The sequence below is a fragment of the Eubalaena glacialis genome, chromosome 9, assembly GCF_028564815.1.
Source record: "Eubalaena glacialis isolate mEubGla1 chromosome 9, mEubGla1.1.hap2.+ XY, whole genome shotgun sequence".
Classification (NCBI taxonomy): Eukaryota; Metazoa; Chordata; class Mammalia; order Artiodactyla; family Balaenidae; genus Eubalaena; species Eubalaena glacialis.
The window spans coordinates 109,777,075-109,798,974 of record NC_083724.1 but is presented as its reverse complement, the minus strand read 5'-3'; the positions used below and the strand labels follow the sequence as shown (position 1 = coordinate 109,798,974).

The following is a 21,900-nucleotide window of genomic DNA, read 5'->3' as shown; positions in this document are numbered from 1 at the left end:
CCACTGACAGATAAATGGATAAAGAAGATGTGGTACATATATACAATGGAATTCTACTCAGCCATAAAAAAGAATGAAATAATGCCATTTGCAGTAACTAGAGATTATCATACTAAGTGAAGTAAGCCAGAAAGACAAAGACAAACACCATCTGATATCACTTATATGTGGAATCTAAAATATGATGGAAATGAACTTATATATGAAACAGAAACTCACAGACATAGAGAACAGATTTGTGGTTGCCAAGGGGAGGGGTGGGGTGGGGTGGATTGGGAGTTTGGGATTAGCAGATGCAATCTATTATACATAGAATGGATAGAAAACAAGGACTTACTGTATAGCATGGGGAGCTATATTCAATATCCTATAATAAACCATAATGGAAAAAATATGAAAAAGAATGTATGTGTGTGTGTATATATATAATATAGATATATAAATAATAACTGAGTCACTTTTACTGTATAGTAGAAATTAATACAACATTGTAAATCAACTACACCTCAATAAAATAAAATTTAAAAATTAACTCAAAATGGATCAAAGATCTAAACATAAGAGCTAAAAATATAAAACTCTTAGAATGAAACACAGAGAAAAAGCTTCATGACGTTGGATTTGTCAATGATTCCTTGGACACGACACCAAAAGTGCAGGCAACAACCAAAATAATGGATAAATTAGACTACATCAAAATTTAAAATTTCTGTGCATCAAAGGACACAATCAACAGAGTGAAAAAGCAACCTATGGAATGGGAGAAAGTATTTGCAAATCATATGATGATATGATTTGCAAATCAGATGATAAGGGGTTCATATCTAAAATACATCAGGAATTCCTACAACTCAACAATGAAAAAACAACCTGTTTGAAAAATGCCCTTGACTAGATATTTTTCCAAAGAGGATATGCAAATAGCCAACAAGCATATGAAAAGATGCTTAAAGAGGATATATAAATAGCCAACAGGCATATGAAAAGATGCTCAATATCACTAATAATTATGGAAATTCAAATCAAAACCACAATGAGATATCACCTCACACCAGTTAGTTTGGCTACTATCAAAAAGGAAAAACACAAGTGTTGGTGAAGATGTGGAGAAATTGGAACACTTATGCACTGTTGGTGGGAATATAAAATGGTGCAATAGAATATAAAATCTATTGCAAATTGATTTTTGAGTATGGTATAACATAGGAGTTCTTATGCCATTTTTTCCCCATATTGATAGCCATAGTTCCATCACCATTTATTAAAAATACTTTTATTACCCCACTGAATTGTTTTGACACATTGGTTAAAAATTAAAGAAACATACAAGTTTGGGTCCATTCTACAGCTGTCTATTCTGTTCCATTGATTTAATTTTCCAAACTTTTGACAGTACCACACTGTTTTAATTAATGTTGCTTTATAATATGTCCTGAAGTCAGATAGTGTCAGTCGTCTAATTATGTTCTTTCTTTTCAGTATTGTTTTGGATATTCTAGGACCTTTGTGTTTCCATATTAATTTTAGAATCAGCTTGCCAATTTCTATTTTTAAAACCTGGAAGAATTGGGATTTTATAATAATTGCATTGAATTTATACATCATTTTGTGGAAAATTGACAAAATGAAGTCTTCCAATCCATGAATTTCCATAATTTAGGTCTTCATTAACTTCTCTCAGCAACGCATTGCAGTTTTGTCTCTAGAAGTCTGCATGTTTACAGTTTTGTTCTGACACTATTTTAAATTAAATTTCTAAACTTTATATGTTATTTTTTTTGATGCTCTTTTAAACAAAATTTTAACATTTGCTTTCCCAACTGTTTGATGCTAGTACATAGAACTACAATTGATGTTTGTATGTCAACCTGCTAGATACACTTAAAACCAGTAGCTGATATCTGCAAATGAATATAGTTTTCTTTCTTTCTTTCAAATCCTTGTGTCTTTCTACCTTCCTTATTGCACTGGCTAGGACCCTGAGTACAATGTTGAATAGATGTAATGAGCTAAAACCCTAGGTATTATTCCCAAACTTTGGGGAATTTTACCATTTTCAATGATGTTAACTGTAGCTTTTTGAATACATACCCTTTATCAGATGGAGGAAATTCTCTTTTGTTCCTATTATAATGAGAGCTTTTATCATGAAAGGGTGTTAAATGTTGTCAAATGCCTTTTTTTACATCTACTAAGATGTTCATATATTTTTTCTCTTTCACACTATCAATATAGTGAACAACACATTGATTTCAGATATAATCTAACATGTATTCCTGAGCTTATTTCCACTTAGTCATGATATATTGCCTTCTTCAAATATTTTTTTATTCAGTTAGGCGTTGTTTAAGGATTTCTGCAGTGATATTTATGAGGGATATTGATCAGCTTTTTTTCTGTGTGTGTGTGTGTGTGTGTGTGTGTGTGTGTGTGTGATGTCTTTGTCGGTTTTTTAAAATCAGGTTTATGCTGGTTTCATAAAACAGTTAAGAAATGTTCCCTCCTCTCATATTTTCTGAAAGAATATGTGTAATATTGGTGTTATTTCTTTCATAAATATCTGTAGAATTCACCAGTAAATCATCTGGGGCTGCAGTTTTCTTTGTTAAAAGGTTTTAAATAGGCCTCCTGTTACTGTTCTGACATGTAAGAGGCAGAAGTCACCACTCAGTCCTAAAAAGAGTGAAAAAGCTAAACGAATTAAAACAACACTTCTTAAATCCATTGAAGTGAGGTCAAAGAACTGCTGCTCCCAAATTTGAGAGACCTACAGGTAAATACAGATAATCACAACTTTCCAGAGTAGAATCCCATGATTAGGAATCTCTGGGGGAACTAGTACCAAGTGGGAAAACCTGAGCTGTAATTGATGAGTTTCTGGAGGCTCAGTGTCGATTTTTCTATTTCTGCAAAAACCACCATTGGGATTGCAATTGTCTTAGCAATAACTTTTTTAATATTTATTTTATTATTTATTTATTTATTTATTTTTGACTGCATCAGGTCTTACTTGCAACATGCAAGATCTTCACTGAGGCATGTGGGATCTTTCGTTGCAGTGCATGGGCTCTTCATTGCAGGCTCTCTAGTTGTGATGTGCAGGCTTCTCTCTAGATGTGGCGAATGGGTTTTCTCTCTCTAGTTGTGGCGTGCAGGCTCCAGGGTGCGTGAGCTCTGTAGTTTGTGGCATGCAGGCTCTGTAGTTGAGGTGCCCGAGCTCAGTAGTTGTGGGGAGGGGCTTAGTTGCCCCGTGGCATGCGGGATCCTAGTTCCCTGACCAGGGATTGAACCCACATCCCCTGCATTAGAAGGCGGATTCTTTACCACTGGACCACGAGGGAAGTCCTGTCTTAGCAATATTAAGTCTAACAATCATAAACATGGGATGTCTTTCCATTTATGTGTCTTCTTTTATTTCTTGCAGCAAAGTTTTGTAGTTTTCAGTGTGCAAGTCTTTCACCTCTGTGGTTGAGTTCATTCCTAAGAATTTTATTCTTTTTGATGCTATTGTGGAAGGAATTGTTTTCTTAATTTCCTTTTCAGATTATTCACTGCTAATGTATAGAAATACAACTAATTCTTATGTGTTGATCTTGTATACTGCAACTTTACTGAATCCATTTATTATTTCTAATGGGGTGTGTGTGTGTTGTGTGTGTGTGATCATTATGGTTTTTATATATAAGTTCATGAATTCTACAAACAGATAATTTTACCTTTTCTTTTCCAATTTGAATGCCTTTTATTTCTTTTTCTTGCTTAATTGGTCTGGCTAGGACTTCCACTACTGTGTTAAATAGAAGTGGTTAAAGTGGGCATCTTTGTCTTGTTTCTGATCTTAGGGGAAATTTTTTCCATTTTTCACACTGAGTACAATGTTAGCAGTGGGTCTTTCATATACGGCCTTTATATTGTTGAGATGTTCCCTTCTATTCTTAGCTGTTGAGTGTTTTTCCCATGAAAGGGTGTTGAATTTTGTCAAATCCTTTTTCTGCATCAATTGAGATGGTCATTTTTTCCCCTTCATCCTGTTAACTTGGAGTATTATATTGATTGATGTTGGTATTTTGAACCATTTGGTCATGGTGTATCCTTTTAATGTGCTGTTAAATTCTGTTAGCTAGTTTTTTTTTTTTCTGAGAATTTTTTGCATCCTTAATCATGAGGGATATTGGCCTATAGATTTATTTTCTTATGGTGTCTTTGTCTGGCTTTGGTATGAGGGCAATGCTGGTCACATAAAATGAGCTTGGCAACATTCCTTCTTTAAATTTTTTGAAGAGTTTGAGGAGTATTGGTGTTAATTCTTTAAATGTTTGGTAGAATTTACTATTGAAGCTATCTGCCAGGGCTTTCCTTTGTTGAGACATTTCTGATTATTGGTCCAATGTCCTTAATACTTATAGGTCTATTCCAGTTTCCTATTCTTCCTGAGTCAGTCTTGGAAGGTTGTATATTTCTATGATTTCTTCCATTTTGTCTAGGTTATCCAATTTTTTGGTATACAATTTTTCATAGTACTTTCTTATAATCTTTTATTTCTGTAAGATTTTTTGTGATGTCCCATCTTTCATTTCTGATTTTAGTTATTTGAGTCTTCTTTATTTTTTAATTTAATCTAGGTAAATGTTTACTAATTTTATTGATCTTTTTGAGGAATGAACATTTTTTAAACTTTATTTTGTATTGGAGTATAGTTGTTTAGCAATGTTGTGTTAGTTTCAGATGTACAGCATAGTGATTCAGTTATACATATACATGTATCTATTCTTTTTCAAATTCTTTTCCCATTAGGTTTTTTTTTTTTAAACGTCTTTATTGGAGTATAATTCCTTGAGAATGGTGTGTTAGTTTCTGCTTTATAACAAAGTGAATCAACTATATGGAATCTTAAAAAAAAAAAATGGTTATGAAGAACCTAGGGGCAGGACAGGAATAAAGTCGCAGACGTAGAGAATGGACTTGAGGACACGGGGAGGGGGAAGGGTAAGCTGGGACGAAGTGAGAGAGTGCATGGACTTATATATACTCCCATTAGGTTTTTACATAATATTGAGCAGAGTTCCCTGTGCTATACAGTAGGTCCTTGTTGGTTATCTATTTTAAATATAGCAGTGTGTACATGTCAATCCCAAACTCCCAGTCTATCCCTCCCCCACACCCTTTCCCCCAGTAACCAAAAATTCATTCTCTAAGTCTGAGTCTGTTTCTGTTTGGTAAATAAGTCCATTTGTATCATTTTCTTAAGATTCTGCATATAAGTGATATCTATGGTATTTCTCTTTCTCTGTTTGACTTACTTCACTCAATATGACAATCTCTAGGTCCATCCATGTTGCTGCAAATGGCATTATTTCATTTTTTTAATGGCTGAGTAATATTCCATTGTATACATGTACCACATCTTCTTTATCCATTCCTCTGTTGATGGACATTTAGGAATAAACATTATGTTTCACTGATTTTCTCTATTATTTTCTATTCCCTATTTATCTCTGCTCTTATCTCTTTATTTCCTTCCTTTTGCTAGATTTGGGTTTAGGTTTTTGTTTTTTTATAGTTCCTTTAGGTGTAATTTTAGGCTGTTGATTTGAGATCTTTTTTAATGTAAACATTTAAAACTATAAAATTTTCTCCTAGCACTGCCTTCATTGCATTCCATAGGTATTGATATGTTGTGTTTTCATTTTCCATTGTCTCAAGATATTTTCTTATTCCCCATGTGATTTCTTCTTTGAACGATTGGTTAAGAGTTGTTTTATTTCCGTACATTTGTGTACTTTTAAATTTTATTTATTTCTGATATTGATTTCTAATTTTATTCAATTGTGACTGGAAAAGATACTTTGTATGATTTCAATTTCTATAATTTATTAACACTTGGTTTGTGGCCTAACTATGGTCTATCCTGGAGGTTATTCTATGCACACTTGAGAAAAATGAGTATTCTGCTAATGTTTGCTGAGATGTACAATATATATATCTGTTATGTCCAATCAGTCTATAGTTTTGTTCAAGTCTTCTATTTCCATATTGATATTTGGTCTGGTTGTTTTATCCATTATTGAAACTGGGATATTGAAGAGTCTCCTGGTGGTATTGTAGCCCTATTTCTTTTTTCAGTTCTGTGAATGTTTGCTTCATACATTTAGTAGTTCTGATGTTCAGTGCATATGTGTTTATAATTGTTATAACTTCATGGTGAATTGACCCTTTTTCATTATAAAAAGTCCTACTTGATAAGAAATAGGAATAATTTATCTGGAGAAAGTCACAAATCGTAATTGAATTATAATGAAGCACTTGAAATATCTTCTTTGATAAGAAAAATATTGAAAATATCTCAATTCTTCCTATGTATTTGATAGAAATGAAACTGCTTCTGATTGGTACAATTATGCAAATGGCCATTGCTCTGAATTTAATTAATCTGAATTTAAGATGGTGTTTGTGATCCTCCTAGAACCACTGCAGGTAGAAGCCTGGTGGAGGGACTTCCCCGGTGGTGTAGTGAATAAGAATCCACCTGCCAATACAGGGGACACGGGTTTGATCCCTGGTCCAGGAAGATCCCACATGTCGCAGAGCAACTAAGCCCGTGCGCCACAACTACTGAGCCTGCGCTCTGGAGCCCCCATGCCACAACTACTAAGCCTGCGTGCAGCAGCTACTGAAGCCCCCGCGCCTAGAGCCCGTGCTCTGCAACAAGAGAAGCCACCACAAGGAGAAGCCCACGCACCATGACGAAGAGTAGCCCCCACTTGCCACAACTAGAGAAAGCCTGCACGCAGCAATGAAAACCCAACACAGCCAAAAATAAATAAAATTAAATCTTTAAAAAAAAAAAAAAAGAAGGCTGGTGGAAAAAGGATGCTGAAAAAAGTGTCCAAGACAGGAGAATGGACAAAAAGAATGAACATCTATTACCTGTCTGTTCTGAGCAACAGAACTCATCTAGTCCTTCTTTCATTCATTCATTTGTGCAGCCAATATTTACCAAGCGACTGCTTTGACACCAGGCACCAGGAAAGGTTCTCTTGGTGAATAAGACAATGGCACAAGATGGGGTACCTCCCATACAGAGGAGACAGAGTCCTATGCAAATGTGTGCAGTCTGGGCCACACCTTCTGGGCAAACTTTTCAGCAAATCACCCCAGTGGAGAGGAAAAGCAGGATCTGGAATCAGACAAGAGGGGTTTAAACTGCAGCTCCATTATTTAAAGACAGGAACCTCACCTGAGCAAGTTACATTGTCTTTCAGGGCCTCAGCTTTCCTCATCTGCAAAAATAGGCTGCTAATAACTCCTCACAGAACTGTTATAAAAACTGACAGTAAATGTAAAGCATCTAAATCAGTGTCATGTAAATATTAGGCACACAATAAAAACTGTATCCCTTAAGTGTATGGCAAGTACTCTTTGATTTCGTATCTTTCTTTAAGCATTGACATTTTAAACATGCCTAAGAAACACACATACAGTGCCGCAGAGGGTCCTGGACACTACCCAGTGTCACTGGAAACAGTGAGAACTCTCTTTGATTGTGAAAACAGAGCTGCCCTGCTCCATCCAGATGCCCTGACAGCAGGTCCTCAAGCTGTAGCCCTCCATGTAAGGTAACTGATCAGAAAGGTGATGGTAACAATGTGGTTTCCTCTTTCTTCTCTATTCCTGTGGGCGCACTTCGTCCTTTCCCTGCTGAATCACTGTAAAGGGTCTGCTATTTGACAACTGTCCCTCTCCTCTACATATTGAACCCAGGACACCGGACCCATGCATTTAGCGTGTTTTGGTGCCACCAGCTGAGGACAATAGTCAGACAGCCACCAACCCTGCTCTAACCAGGCTCCTTCTTATAGATTTTCCCTTTTAATAGAGAAGCGTTTCATAACAAGGGTTCTTTTCTCTTTCTTTTTATTTTGTGTCATCAAGTCTGAAATGTACTGTAACAAACTTTCCATAGAGCTTTTTAACGAAGTATTTGTACCTGCATTGTATTATCAAATGTTCACACCTCCTATAGGATAGAGAGCCCAGGACCACCAAATCACACAGTGTCAGAGCCAGCCTATTCCTCCCAGTGCCAACTGACAAATTATTTTCACTGGAGCCGCCAGTGTCCCACTTCCTCCTTGGCATGAAGAAGAGAGGAGGGACGTGGGCTTGAGAACAGCACAATGGAGTCCTTGGCAACAGCCTACAGATATCAGAGGCCAAACCCAGACATTCCAGGATGAGATGAAGAGCAGAAGAAGATGACGGGAACTTGAGGAGTGGGATGAAGGTTTGGTAACTACCTGGTCCTGACAAACTAGAGAGATGGGACAGTCTAGAGTGACCTGGACATACGTCTCTGAGCCTGATGACCCAAAGTACAGCGTTGCCCAATGTGGATGGTGTCCCTGGATTGTGAAATCAGGGCCCTGTTATCATCAAAGGACATTCAGAGAGTCATGAAGATAAAATAGGCCAGGCACAGAGCTGGAGGTATAGGGACAGCTGAAAGGGCCTGACCCACGTGGGGACCCCCCTCTTGGCCCATTTGGTTTAATGTGCCAATTAGTCTCCAGCAGTTCTGTTTCCCAAGGGCTTTATAGAATCTACAGGGAAGGAAAATCCTGAAGAAAGGCTGAAATGGGTTCCTCCAGCTTGCCTGACTGCAGGAGCAGTAGGGCTGAGACAAGATAACATGAAGCCCTGAGTGTGACAGTCAGATGATGGAGCTGAAATTACCAGAACATGCAAGGTGGTGATGGGGGAGGTCGGAAGCCTAATGGTTACCTGAATTCAGACCCAGCGATCAATGCCTCTGTGACCTTCATTCTGTCTACTCACCTGTTCATTGAGTGTCTGCTCCAGCCAGACACCTGGCTACAGAGATGCTAAGATCAAGCCCCTGACCAAGAAGCTTCGCACTGGGACAGAGCTGCAAAGTGACCCTAGGTGCAGTGAAACATATCAACTCAGTCAATGAGACTCTTGGGTGGGGGGTGGGGAGGAAGTAGCCGTGTGAGGAGAATGCCAAAGTCAGGGCAGGTTAGTTCAGAGTTTATAAACATGAGGGGCTTTGGCTCTGGAAAGGGGACAGGATCAGGACAGGTCCTGGATTCGGACTCAACCTCACTACCCTGGTCACAGCTGAGGGCACAGCTTCTGGGAGTGGTCAGCTCCCACTTCGTCCCCCCAAACTCCTCACCACCACCTTCTGTGCCTGGGAAGGACAGGATCCAGAAACAAACCACGTGCCCAGGGTAGCCAGAGGGTTAGTTCTATGTCCAGCCCCCCACCTTCCGGAGGTGTACCTAGAAGACAACGGCCTTCCATTCAGAGCCTCTGTGTCAACACATCACGTGTTTCAACAACGCTGTGCCTATTTGCTTGCTGGCTCCCGTTCTTTGCCCCGCCCGGGTGACTCAACGCCGCCAAGAGTACAGAAGTCAGGACGGTCCACCCTCCCAAGAGTAAAGAGAGAGACAAGAGTGAGCCCCCGCACACCCCACGGGCGGCAGGGACGATCCAGCGCCCCACGAAAGACACTGTTGCTTCCTGATGGCTCTGCCGTCTGTCACCCCGCGGCGGCTGGGACAGCGAGCGCCCCGCGACAGCACGGGGCAGCGGGGACAGAGCCCACCGGCCGCCTCGGGCTCCCGAGCAGGGCGCGCCCCCGGTCCCAGGCCTCGGCTCCGGGGGCCCTTGGCTCTCATCTTCGTCGTCCTGGGTGTCCTGCTCTCGGTGAGTCCCCGCCGCGGGTCCTGGCTCGGGGGAAGGGTCGCCTGGTGGCCGGGAGGGGGCAGCAGAAGCGGGGGGGGGGTGGCGGCGGGGGGCAGGCGGACATGGCTGGGTGCCTGGCCGGGTCACCTGCGGCCGCGGGTGTCCGAGCAGGATCAAAAGTGGGCAGAATCGGGGGAAGGAGCAGAGTCACGGCCCGGCAGGACCGACCCGGGCCCAGAGGGAGAAGAGCTCGCGCTCCCCTTCCCGGTCCGCGGCCCGGCTGGCCTCCTGAGCGGTCCCAGCAGTGTATTCCAGGCATTGGAGGGGGCAGTGTCACGCTGGAAACTCCCTGGCAAGCTGCCTGGAGCGACAGAGAGATGGGCTGTCTTTTCTTTCTTTCTTTTTACTATTTTACACTTACGCCTAAATTCTAAAACATACTCATGGCAAATTGGTTGAACAGCAGCCCACGAAGAAGGCTGCCTTCCACACGTCTTGTTCTGACCCTTGAGTTTCAGCAGGAAGCAGGTTCCCAGTTCCTTCTACTCACATTGCCTGCGAAGCTGCGCTTAGATGACCACCAGGCAGCCAGGAACTGGAGCCGCCCCCTCCTTCCTTAGAGGTGGGTGAGGCAAACAGGAAAACCCATGGTGATGCACATCCTAAAGACAATCCAAGTGGAAAAGCTCCACCCCTGCATGTTCCAGGTTCCTTATATGTTAAAAAAAAAAAAAAATTAAATGTGAAACCAACATTACAGGTGTCATGAAGTTTTAAATATTTTCATTTAACAAATTAATTCAAAATTCAGAGATGCAATAACATATTTATAATCACAAAATGATTACAGAATTAATTTTTTAAAAAATTAGTCTATACTAGATGAGACCCATGTTTAAGGCTGCTGCGTGAATGACTCACTTTAGTACGGCAGGTGTTTTTCCAGATGAATGTGAGAATACCTGTGTAGACAAGGTCAAAATATGATCTTGATGGTTTGGGGAATGTGAGACCTAGGCCTCTGACATCCCAAACTCCCATTCTCATCCCTTCTCATGGCTTTTTTTAAAATGCATTTACAGTCATGATCACTTTTTTTATATTCTGAGTTAATCACCAATTCCGTTAGATGTCTTAGGTCAGTGCGTGCAGATTTATCCTATTCTTTTTAACAGCATAATATTTTATTGTATAGGTAAAGCAGATGTGGGTGAACCAGTTTATTTCATTCTCGTCTTTCATGAATATGTTTTTCGATTATATCCTTGTTTGGTTTTTTGGGTTTTTTTTTTGCTAATTCTAACTGTACTGTAGTATATACCTTTGTATGTGTCATACATGCATGTGCACCGTCTACTGGGTAACTCTTTGGAAGTGAAATTGTTGTGTCACTGGGTTAGGTAATTTTATACTTTCATTATATATAATGACAAACAGTCCTCAAAAAAAAGGCCGGACCATTTTAACTCACACCAGGAGTCCACAAGTATGCCTGTTTCCCTGCACCCTTGCCACACTGAACTTTAATTCTTTGCTAGTCTAAGAAGTAAATATGGGGCACCACAGTGCTGTGGTTTTGATTCCTTGGTGCCAGTAGAGATTTTCAAGGATCCATGAGATTTCTGAGACTGGGAGTGGATGACCAGGAGACCCCAGATTAGGCAGCAGGGGGACAGCAGTCCCAGCTCTGCACTTGAATGGTGTCACCCAGGGCCAGTTACTGCCCCCAGCCCTGCCTGTCATGAGCAGAGGCCCATGTGTTCGGGCTCTTGGAAGGGTGACATGAGATGAGCTGCAGAGCTGAGCTTGGTCCTCACACAGGTCCCCATTCTGCACATGTGATGGGGCCCCATTTCTGTTGTAGGTCTTCTACCCCAGGTTTCTCTCTCTTTCAAAGTGGCAACTGTGAGGTTCAGAGGCTCGGAAGCTCAGTGAGGCCGTAGGAGTCTCGGGACTGCAGCTGGAGACTGCAGGCCTGCTCTGCTCCTCCCAGCTCTGGGACCCTGCGTACCCCTGCTTCCTGCTGTAAAACGGCAGGAAGTGAACGTCTGCAGGGCCCTCTGGAAGCTGCTGAGAGCTGTGTGGGCGCTATGTGAGGCTGCGTGGGAGGACGAATCCCATCCTCAGGGCTGGTGTCGGTCACACTGGTGCTGGGAGGGCCACAGGGTACGTGGTCTCCCACCCCCCAGCCCCGCAGTGGCTGCCACCTGCATGTATTGGCACCGTGGTGTGGACCCCCTGGGGTGGGGCAGGAGCTTCTGAAGCACAGGGTGGAGTGCTGTGCTGGGGGGGGGGAGTCATGGAGGAACTCAGACGAGCCCAGCGTCAGGTGGTGTCAGGGGTGGCAGTGCAGCGCCTCAGGCCTGGTGAGCCCAAATGCTCTCAACTTAGCATCTGTTTTTTTCCATTATTTTTCTCTCATTTTGAATAGTTTCTATTGCTTTCTCTCCAAGTTCATTGATTTTCTACACATCCTAATCTGCTGTTAATCCCATCCAGTATATTTTTTTCCTTTGTGTGTGTGTGTATGTGTGTGTGTATTATCATGCTGTTTGTTTTGTTTGTTTGTTTGTTTTGTTTTTAAGACTTTATTCTTTTAGAGCAGTTTTAGAGTCAAAATAAAATTGAGAGGAAGGTACATAGATTTCCCGTATACCCCCTGTCCCCACACATACATGGTCTCCTCATTATCAACATACCCACCAGAGTGGTACATGTGTTATAATTGGTGAACCTACACTGACACATTCTAATCACCCAAAGTTTGTAGTTTACATTACGGTTCACTCTTGGCGTTGTAAGTTCTATGAGCTTGGATGGATGTATATCATTGTTACAGTATCATACAGAGTATTTTCACTGCCCTAAAAATCCTCTGTGCTTTGCCTATTCATTCCTCCCTGGCCCCCAACCGCTGGAAACCACTAATCTTTTTACTGCCTCCATAGTTTTGCCTTTTCCAGAATGTCATGTCATTGGAATCATACAGTATGTAGCTTTTTCAGATTGGCTTCTTTCACTTAGTGATATGCATTTGAGGTTCCTCCATGTCTTTTCATGGCTTGATAGCTTATTTCTTTTCTGGCCTGAATAACATTCCATTGTCTGGATGTACCACAGTTTATTTATCGATTCACCTACTGAAGGAAATCTTGGTTGTTTCCAAGTTTGGGCAATTGTGAAAAAAAGCTGCTATAAACATCTGTGCTCATGTTTTTGTGTGGACATACATTTTCAAGTCATTTGGGTAAATACAAAGGAGCACAATTGCTGGATTATATGGTAAGAGTATGTTTAGTTTTGCAAGAAACCACAAAACTATCTTCAAAGTGGCTCTGCCATTTGCATTTCTACCAGCAGTGATTGAGATTTCCTGTTGCTCCACCTCTTCATCAGCATTTGGTGTTGTCAGTGTCCAGGTTTTGGCCATTCTTATAGGTGTGTACAGCATCTCATTAGTGTTTTACTTTGTATTTCCGTGATGACATATGATGTGGATCAACTATTTGTATGCTTACTGGCCATCTGTATATTTTCTTTGGTGAGGTATCTGTTAAGGTCTTTTGTCCATTTTTTAACAGAGTTGTTTGTTTTCTTATTGTTGAGTTTTTTTAAAGTTCTTTGTATATTTTGGAAAACAGTCCTTTTTAGATGTATCTTTTGCAAATACTTTCTCCCAGTCTGTTACTTGACTTCTCATTCTTTTGATATTGTCTTTTTCAAAGCAGAATTTAATTTTAATGGAATCCAGCTTATCGGTTATTTCTTTCATGGATCATGCCTTTGGTAGTTGTATCTAGAAAGTCATCACCAGGGACTTCCCTGGTGGTCCAGTGGTTAAAAATCCGCCTTCCAATGTAGGGGACACATGTTCCATCCCTGGTCTGGGAACTAAGATCCCACTTGCCACAGGGCAACTAAACCCATGCGCTCTAGAGCCCACGCACCACAACTACTGAGTATGCGTGCTCTAGAGCCCGTGCACCAAAATTAGAGGGAAGCCCGCATGCTGCAACAAAGAGCCTGTGCACCACAACAAAACATCCCACGTGCCGCAACTAAGACCCAATGCAGCCAAATAAATAAATAAATATTTAAAAAAAAAAAGTCGTCACCAGAGCTAAGTTCATTTAGGTTTTTTCCTATGTTGTCTTCTAGGAGTTTTATAGTTTTGTGTTTTACATTTAGTTTTGCTAAGTTTGAGTTAATTGTGTAAAGGGTGTAAGGTCTGTCGACTTAAAAAATATTCACAACTTGAAAGTTGAGAGTTATGTTTTATTCAGCGGGAATTTTTATTTTGTTTAATTAATTAATTTATTTTTGGCCGTGCCGCATGGCATGCAGGATCTTAGTTCCCTGACCAGGTATCAAACCCGCGCCCCCTGCAGTGAAAGCATGCAGTCTTAACCACTGGACTGCCAGGGAAGTCCCTCGGTGGGAATTTTTAGGACTTCAAGCCCGGGAGGCAGCATCTCAAGTAACCCTGAGAGAACTGCTCCAAGGAGGCGAAGGGGGAGCTAGGATATATAGGAGTTTGCAACAATGGGCAGGTAGTCGGGAACATCAAAAGATTATTGTTGGCGCAGTGGTTGAGAATCTGCCTGCTAATGCAGGGGACACGGGTTCAAGCCCTGGTCTGGGAAGATCCCACATGCCGCGGAGCAACTAGACCCGTGAGCCACAACTACTGAGCCTGCGCGTCTGGAGCCTGTGCTCCGCAACAAGAGAGGCCGCGATAGTGAGAGGCCCGCGCACCGCGATGAAGAGTGGCCCCCGCTTGCCACAACTAGAGAAAGCCCTTGCACAGAAACGAAGACCCAACACAGCCAAAAATAAATTAATTAATTAATTTATAAAAAAAGAAAAAGAAAAAAGAAATATTCTCCCTTTAAAAAAAAAAAAAGATTATTGTTAATGAAAGAAAACCAGATATCCCAAGTTAAGGAATTTAGCACCTTTCTACGTATGGGAAGATGCAAGAGTCGGGTCTCACAGAAATCATTCCTTTAGTATGCACCTAACCTATCTGGGGCCAGAATCCTGTGCTTTCAAATCCTGAGTTTCCTCAGGGTTTTCACATCCTGAGCTTCCTCAGGCCGCAGGTGGCCGCAGGTGAAGGCTGCTAGATGGCAGGTATTCTTTCCTTCCTGAGGTCTGTATCTAGATTTGTTTTTTGCATGTGGACATCTAGTTGTTCCAGTCCCAATCACTATATCTGTCATTACAGATATGGTATTTTTAAAATTTCTAGAAGTTCCATTTGGTTTGTTTGGTTTTTTTTTTTTTTTTTTTTTATATCATCCATCTCTCTCCTGATTGTGTTCATTTTCTTCTTTTATGTCCCTGAGTATATTAAGATTCAGATAGCTGTTTTATAGTCTTTGTGTATTAATTCAATGGTCTCTGTCACTTTCTACAATTTCTATTGATTGAATTTTTCCTACTTATGGTGATGTTTTCCTGCTTCATGCCTTGTCATTTTTTATTAAGTGATACAGATGGTGAATTTTGTTTTCTTAGGTATTCATTTTTGTTGTGTTCTTTTAAAGAGGGCTGGGTATTGTTCCAGTCATAGTAAAGAAAATTGAATATCAGTTTGATCTTCCAACATTTGCTTTTAAGTTCGATGCCTGGGCTACACTTGCCTTATTGGGGCATTGAATTCATTAACTACAAAGGACTTAGTAGTTAACCTCTGATATCTCGGCAGCGCCCCTATTATGCAGTCTGTGCACTCTGGTTAATGAGAGCATGAACAATGCCAGCCCCGGGCGAGCCTCGATGCTTGTCAGCCTGCTGATTTCCAGTGGTCTCTTCTCAGCCTGGGGTGGGTCCTTCCCGTGCGTGCACAGATCAGCACTCACCCACACACTGGATGGGCCCCTCTGCACGTCTCCAGAGCTCTCTCTGGGCAGCTTTTCTTCTCCAGTTCTCGCCCTGCATTCAGCCTCCTGGAACTCCTCTCTGTCCCCTCAACAGAGGCCATGGGACCCCTGTTGGATCCCTTCCTGAACTTCAGCCTGGAAACTGTCCTTAGGCAGGATGCTGAGGCCAACCCTAGGCTCACCTCCTTTGTGTCCTGGGGAGGGTGCTGTATTTTTATTCTGACATATTTTCTTAATTTAACTCTTTATTTTAAAACACTCAAAATTACAGAAAATTTGCATATATTGTACAAAACCCTTTATCCTGACCATCTGAAAACTAGATGCTAAAGTGATGAACATCATTCCTGAACACTTCGGTGTGTACTCCCTACAAACAGGAACATTCTCCCCCACAGCCACAATACAACCTTCAAATCAGAACATTAACATCGACACATTACCACTATCTAATTCTCGGACCTCATTCAAATTTCTCCAATTGCTCTTATGTCATTTATAGCTCAGAGATTGTGACACAAATTGTCACTTTTCTGTGACTCCTGGTATTTAATAGATCAATGACAGGTTCCACTAGGGACAGCTTGTCAGGCACCTTAAAATTTTTTTAAAAATTGTGGTAAAATATACATCGCATAAAATTCACCATCTTAACCATTTTTCAGTGTATAGTTCACTAGCATTAACTATATTCTCATTGTTGTGCAACCAATCTCTAGAGCTATTTTCATTTTGCAAAACTGAAACTCTCTACTCGTTAAACAACGTCCAAATTCTCCCCTCTACCCAGACCCCGGCAATGGCCATTCTACTTTCTCTATGAATTTGACTACTCTAGGGACCTCACGTAAGTGGAATCATACGGTATTTTTGTGATTGGCTTATTTCACTTAGCATAGTGTCCTCAGGTTCATCCGTGTTGTAGCATGTGCCACAATTTCCTTCTTTTTTAAGGTGAATAATATTCCATTTTATGTATATACCACATTGTTTATCCATTCATCCACTGATGGACATTTGGGTTACTTCCATCTTTTGGCTATTGTGAATAATGGTGCTATGGACATGGGTGTACAAATATCCCTTTGAGACCTTGCTTTCAATTCTTTTGGATATATACCCAGAGATGAAATTGCTAGATCATATAGTAATTTTATTTTTAATTTTTTGAGAAACCCCCAAATTTTATGGAAACTGTTTTCCATAGGGGCTGCAACATTTTACATTCCCACCAACAGTGCACAAGACTTCCAATTTCTCCACATCTTTGCCAACACTTGTAGTTTATGGGTTTCTTTTTTTCTTTCTTTCTTTCTTTTTTTAAGAGTGGCCATCCTAATGAATGTGCAGTGGTACCTCATTGTGGTTTTGATTTGCATTTCCCTAATGATTCGTGATGTTGAGCATCTTTTCATGTGCTTATTGGCCATTTGTATATCTTCTTTGGAAAAACGTCTATTCAAATCTTTTACTTATTTTTTAAAATGGTTGTTTATTATTATTATTGTTGTTGTTGTGTTGTAGGAGTTCTTTATATATTCTGGATATTAACCCCTTATCAGATATATGATTTTCAAACATTTCTCCCATTCTGTGGGTTGCCCTTTCACTCTGTTAATTGTGTTTTTTCATGTTGCCTGTGCTTTTGGTGTCATAGCCAAGAAGTCATTTCCAAATCCCAGTTCATGAAGAACTGCCCCTATATTTTCTCCTAAGTGTTTTATAGCTTTAACTCTTATGTTTCTATCTTTGATCCATTTTGAGTTAATTTTTTATATGGTGTAAAGTAAGGGTCCAAGTTCATATTTTTGCATATGGATATCCAGTTTTCCCAAGATTGTCCTTTCTCCGTTAAATGATTTTGGTACTCCTTGTCAAGTCATTTGACCATATATGCAACAGTCTATTTCTGGGCTATCTGTTCTATTCTATTGGTCTAGATGTCTGAGGCACCTTTTTAACCCAGAAATTCATTATTTAATCAACATTTGGTGAACAAAAAATTATTTAATGTTTGATTCTGTATCCTGATTTTTTTAAGTTTGCATATTATATAACCCTCATTCGTAAATGTGTGTGTGTATGTAAGAGAAAGAGAATATTCACACATATGGTGAAATAGTGGAACTAAATGAGACAAAACATTAATGGATGCTATTTCTAAGATGAGGGGATCATATATAGTTTTTGTATTCTTATAAAAATTTTACCTGCTAATATTTTCTAGAATAAACACATTTTCTTCTATAAGAGAAAAGGATAAAGAAGAGTTTTTCAAGTGTATGTTACTTGGCTAGTCCCAAATCATGAAAGTGCAAACATAAATACTGAAGAATATTTAAGAGTTTGGAGCTGGGAGAAAGGTGTAAGTTCTGCTTAGTTTTGGAGGTGAGGTGAAAGGAATGTGGAATGGATTCTGGGAGGGGTGAGAGTCTGGAAGCCACTCATGCCTGTCCCTGTTTTGTCCTTATAGGTCACAGCTGTCTCAACCATGCCCACAGGGAAGGACGGAGTTCACCAGCAATTAGCTGCCCCACAGGGTAGGAGGCGCAGCTTCTGGGAGTTGTGTCCACCAGGTACATTCTAAGACTGATCTCCAACCCTTACCTGACCCTTGTCTCCCTTATCTTCATGTCCTTCTGGTCTTCTGATTCCTGCAGTTCCTGGTTCTTATTCCACAGGCATTTACTGGAAGTCTTCCATGTGCCAGGCGCTGTGCTAGTGGAGGACATGAGACCCCCGCCCTCCTGGAACCCTCCTCCTAGGATGGCACCCAGACAGATGGACAAACATGACAGTCAGAGAGATGAGCTAGGAACCGTGAGGATAATTGAGTGATGGGTGGGACAGAGTCGGGGTTGGTGAGGCCTCCTGGGGTTGGTGACTTTGGTGCAGAGAGCCAGGTAGAGCTCCTGAGGGGGCCCCCGGGAACTGTCACCCCAGGGGGCAGGGCTGGGCTTGTTTTAGCAAAGCTAGGGGACAGCTGGGGTGAGTGGAGGGTGGAGAGGTCAACAGGACAGGTGGGAGGAGATCACACGGGGTCCTGGACACCGTGGAGGGAGCATGGGTTTTATTTTGTTAGTGAGGGACATCTCCAAAAAGTTTTAAGCAAAAGACTGAAGGAATCAGGTTTGTCTTAGGCAGAGGACCAATGGGATAAGAGCACACTCTTGGATTGAAAGGTGGCAAGACCAGAAACAGGTGGAGAGCCTTCCAGGGCATGTCTGTGAAGTGCACCCCTGGTTCTTCTACCTGGTGTGATGTCTGTGTTCCATGTGGTTCTATGAGCCACAGGAAAACAGCAGGAACCATGCCTGGCAGGGTGGTTGACTGGGGTTTTTGCTTTGCACGTGTTTCCTTTACCCCAGGAAGGAAAGTGAGTTAGAAATTGATTTTCTGCACAAGGGCTTCCAGAGTTGGCAAGAGTAGCACTGAGGGGTGCTTAAAAACCCTTTAAGACTGTGCATTTCCATGAGCATCATAAGAAAGACTCCTGTGCCTTTCCATTCGATGTTCAGTGTGGGCTTGTCAAAGTGTCAGGATGTAGAGAGGGAAGAGCTTAGCCCCAACCAAACACACAAACGAAACTGTAAAGGCACAAGGGCTTCCAGCACCTGTTGCTGTGGTCCGGGGTCAAGATGGGTGGGCTTGAATATGGTGGTGAACAGAGCCATGGGCAGATTAGGAAGGATGAGGGATATACTGAGATAATTCTTTCTCTTTATGAAATTGTAAGAGAAATTTCTCATATATATTTGCAGTAGTTTTGTGATTTTCTATTTTATAATTAAGTCATTGATTCACCCAGATTTTATTTTCTTATAAGAAGAGAGTAAGAAAGACATTTCATTGTTTTCCAGTGGTCTTCTTAGTTGCCCCAGCACCATTATTAAATAATCACATTTTTATCATTGATATAAATTTTCATCATGATAATACATTATTAAGTTTTCTGTAAGGTAGGGTTTTTAGAGTATATTCAATATTGATAAAAATAAATCAGGGGACTCACGGACAACATGTAGAAGAATTATGGTTTTGGTTTTTCTGTCCCCATTCTGACCATCTCTACCTTTTAATTGGAGAGTTTAAATTATTTACATTTAACACTATTACTGATAAGGTAAAACTTACTTCTGCTCTTAGGTATTTAATTCTTTATGTCTTATGTATTTTGTTCCTCAATTTCTCCATGACTGCCTTTTTAAAAATTTGGTTGATTTTTTTAGTACTATTTCAATTCCCTTCTTCTTTCCTTTTCTGTGTCTTTTTTAGTTAGTTTCTTAGTGGTTACCATGGAGATTACAATTACCATCTTAAACTGATAAAAATCTAGTTTTTATAATGCTGACAACATTTCAATGGAATCCAAACACTGTGCTCCTATACATCTCCATCTCTGCTCTTATATATTGTCTTCAGAGATCACATCTTTGTACATTGTGCGCCCATTAACAGGGATCTTCTGGAGATGTGTATGGGTGTCAAGTTGACAAGGGGTGGGCTTGTGATGGTTAATTTGATGTGTCAACTTATTTAGGTCACGGTACCCAGATAATTGGTCAAATACTTTCTAATGTTTCTGTGAAGGTAGTTTTTTAGATAAGATAACATTTAAATCAGTAGACTTTGAGTGAAGCATATTACCCTCCTTAATGTGGGTGAGCTTCATCCAATCCGTTGAAAGTCTTAATAGAAAAAGATTCACCTTTCTGGAGGAAGAGGGAATTCTGCCAGTAGAGTGCCTTCAGAATCAAAGTGCAACTCTTCCCTGTCTGCCTACCCTGTGTGAACCAGTTCCTTAAAATATCTTTTTCTTTCTATACACACACGAACACACACACACACACATACACACACACACACACACTCCGTTTCTCTCTTTTGGTTCTATTTCTCTGGAAAACAAATAGAAAAATTTTAAAGATTTAAAATCTTTTTGACCATACTCAATCTTCAAATAAAGACAATAACAAGGTCATAGTTCTAACATGATCCAACACTGCTGCATACATCTGAAAACACACCTATATTTTCTTTAGAAGAGGATGCAATGTCCTTGGGTGACTTTTACTCTTCTCCGTGATATCTCATAACTTAAATACTATGATGTAAGTTAACAATACTTAAATACTATGATATAAAGTCAATATATCTTATGTTATATGATAAGGGGATAAGAGAGGAAAGAAAACAAAGATATTTGCTTAACATATATAAATACAAGAGCACAAGCATAACATAATAAAGAAGACATTTATAACAATTACAGCCCTTGTTTCCATAACTGGTCATGCAGTCATAGCTGTTATTTAAACCATCTTCTACTACCCATTCCATTTTCCCTGCCCTCAGCAAGCATCTTAGCTGATCATGGCTCTGTGCATGTTAGAGTGAGCCAAGCCTTCATTCCTGAGGGGTCTAAGGCATTAGTCCTGCCTGAATCGAATTGTTATAGATTTCCATTGACTTTAATCACAATGCACAGTAATTCTAAGAAACACCCTAAGGGATCTTTTGGATTCTAGACATGACCTTCCTTACCTTCATTGTGTAGTAGTAGTTCAATTTCCCCTTGGCAGTCAGGGTCAGCACAGTAACTTCTTTGCCTGCTAATTCAGAGACATGAAGAGCCCTACGTGGCTGGGTGGCATTCTTAACTGCCAGTTCAATTGAATCATCGTTGTGTCTTCTGGTGGAAGCATTCCTCCCTTTAGAACTAAACCTCTAGGCCAGCAGAGCATAAAGTCATGGGAACAAGAAGCAAAATTTTGGCGAGTGTATAGTTAGTGGTAATAGTGAGTAGTAACACTCCCATTTCCACTCCTTGGTTCCTGGATCCATGAATGCTGGCCATGGAAGAAAATATTATACATTGGATGCTGATTCAGAGCATATACGGCCTTATGGAAAACCTTGTCCCAATCTTACAAGGTATTGCCATCTAGCTGGCATTGCAACTGAGTCTTCGAAAGGTCATTCCACCATTCTATCAAGCCAGATGATTCAAGATGGTGGAGAGCATGATAAGACCAGGGAATTCCTTGGGAATGAGCTCATTGCTGCACTTCACTTACTGTCAAGTGAGTTCCTTGGTCAGATCAATGGTGTGAGGCATACCACAGTGGCGGATAGGTATTCTGTAAGTCCATGGATGGTAGTTTTGGCAGAAGCATTGCATGTAGGAAAGGTAAGTTCATCTTCAGAGTGTCTATTCCAGTAAGAACAAAATGTTGCCCCTTTTCATGATGGAAGTGGTCCAGTGTAATCAACCTGCACAGCATTCTCTTGTTCTGGGCACAGC

At 40.7% G+C, this 21,900-nt stretch overlaps 1 protein-coding gene across 1 annotated transcript in view; it reads left to right on the top strand.

The window, feature by feature from the left end:
* Positions 1-9,416: 9,416 nt before the first annotated feature.
* LOC133098042 (tumor necrosis factor receptor superfamily member 10B-like) overlaps positions 9,417-21,900 on the top strand; it is a 47,713-nt gene continuing 35,229 nt past the window's right edge. The window contains exons 1-2 of the mRNA XM_061200698.1: positions 9,417-9,732; positions 18,070-18,172. Coding sequence (XP_061056681.1) covers positions 9,550-9,732; positions 18,070-18,172 — 286 coding nt within the window. The 5' untranslated portion in view covers positions 9,417-9,549. The remainder of the gene's footprint in view (positions 9,733-18,069; positions 18,173-21,900) is intronic.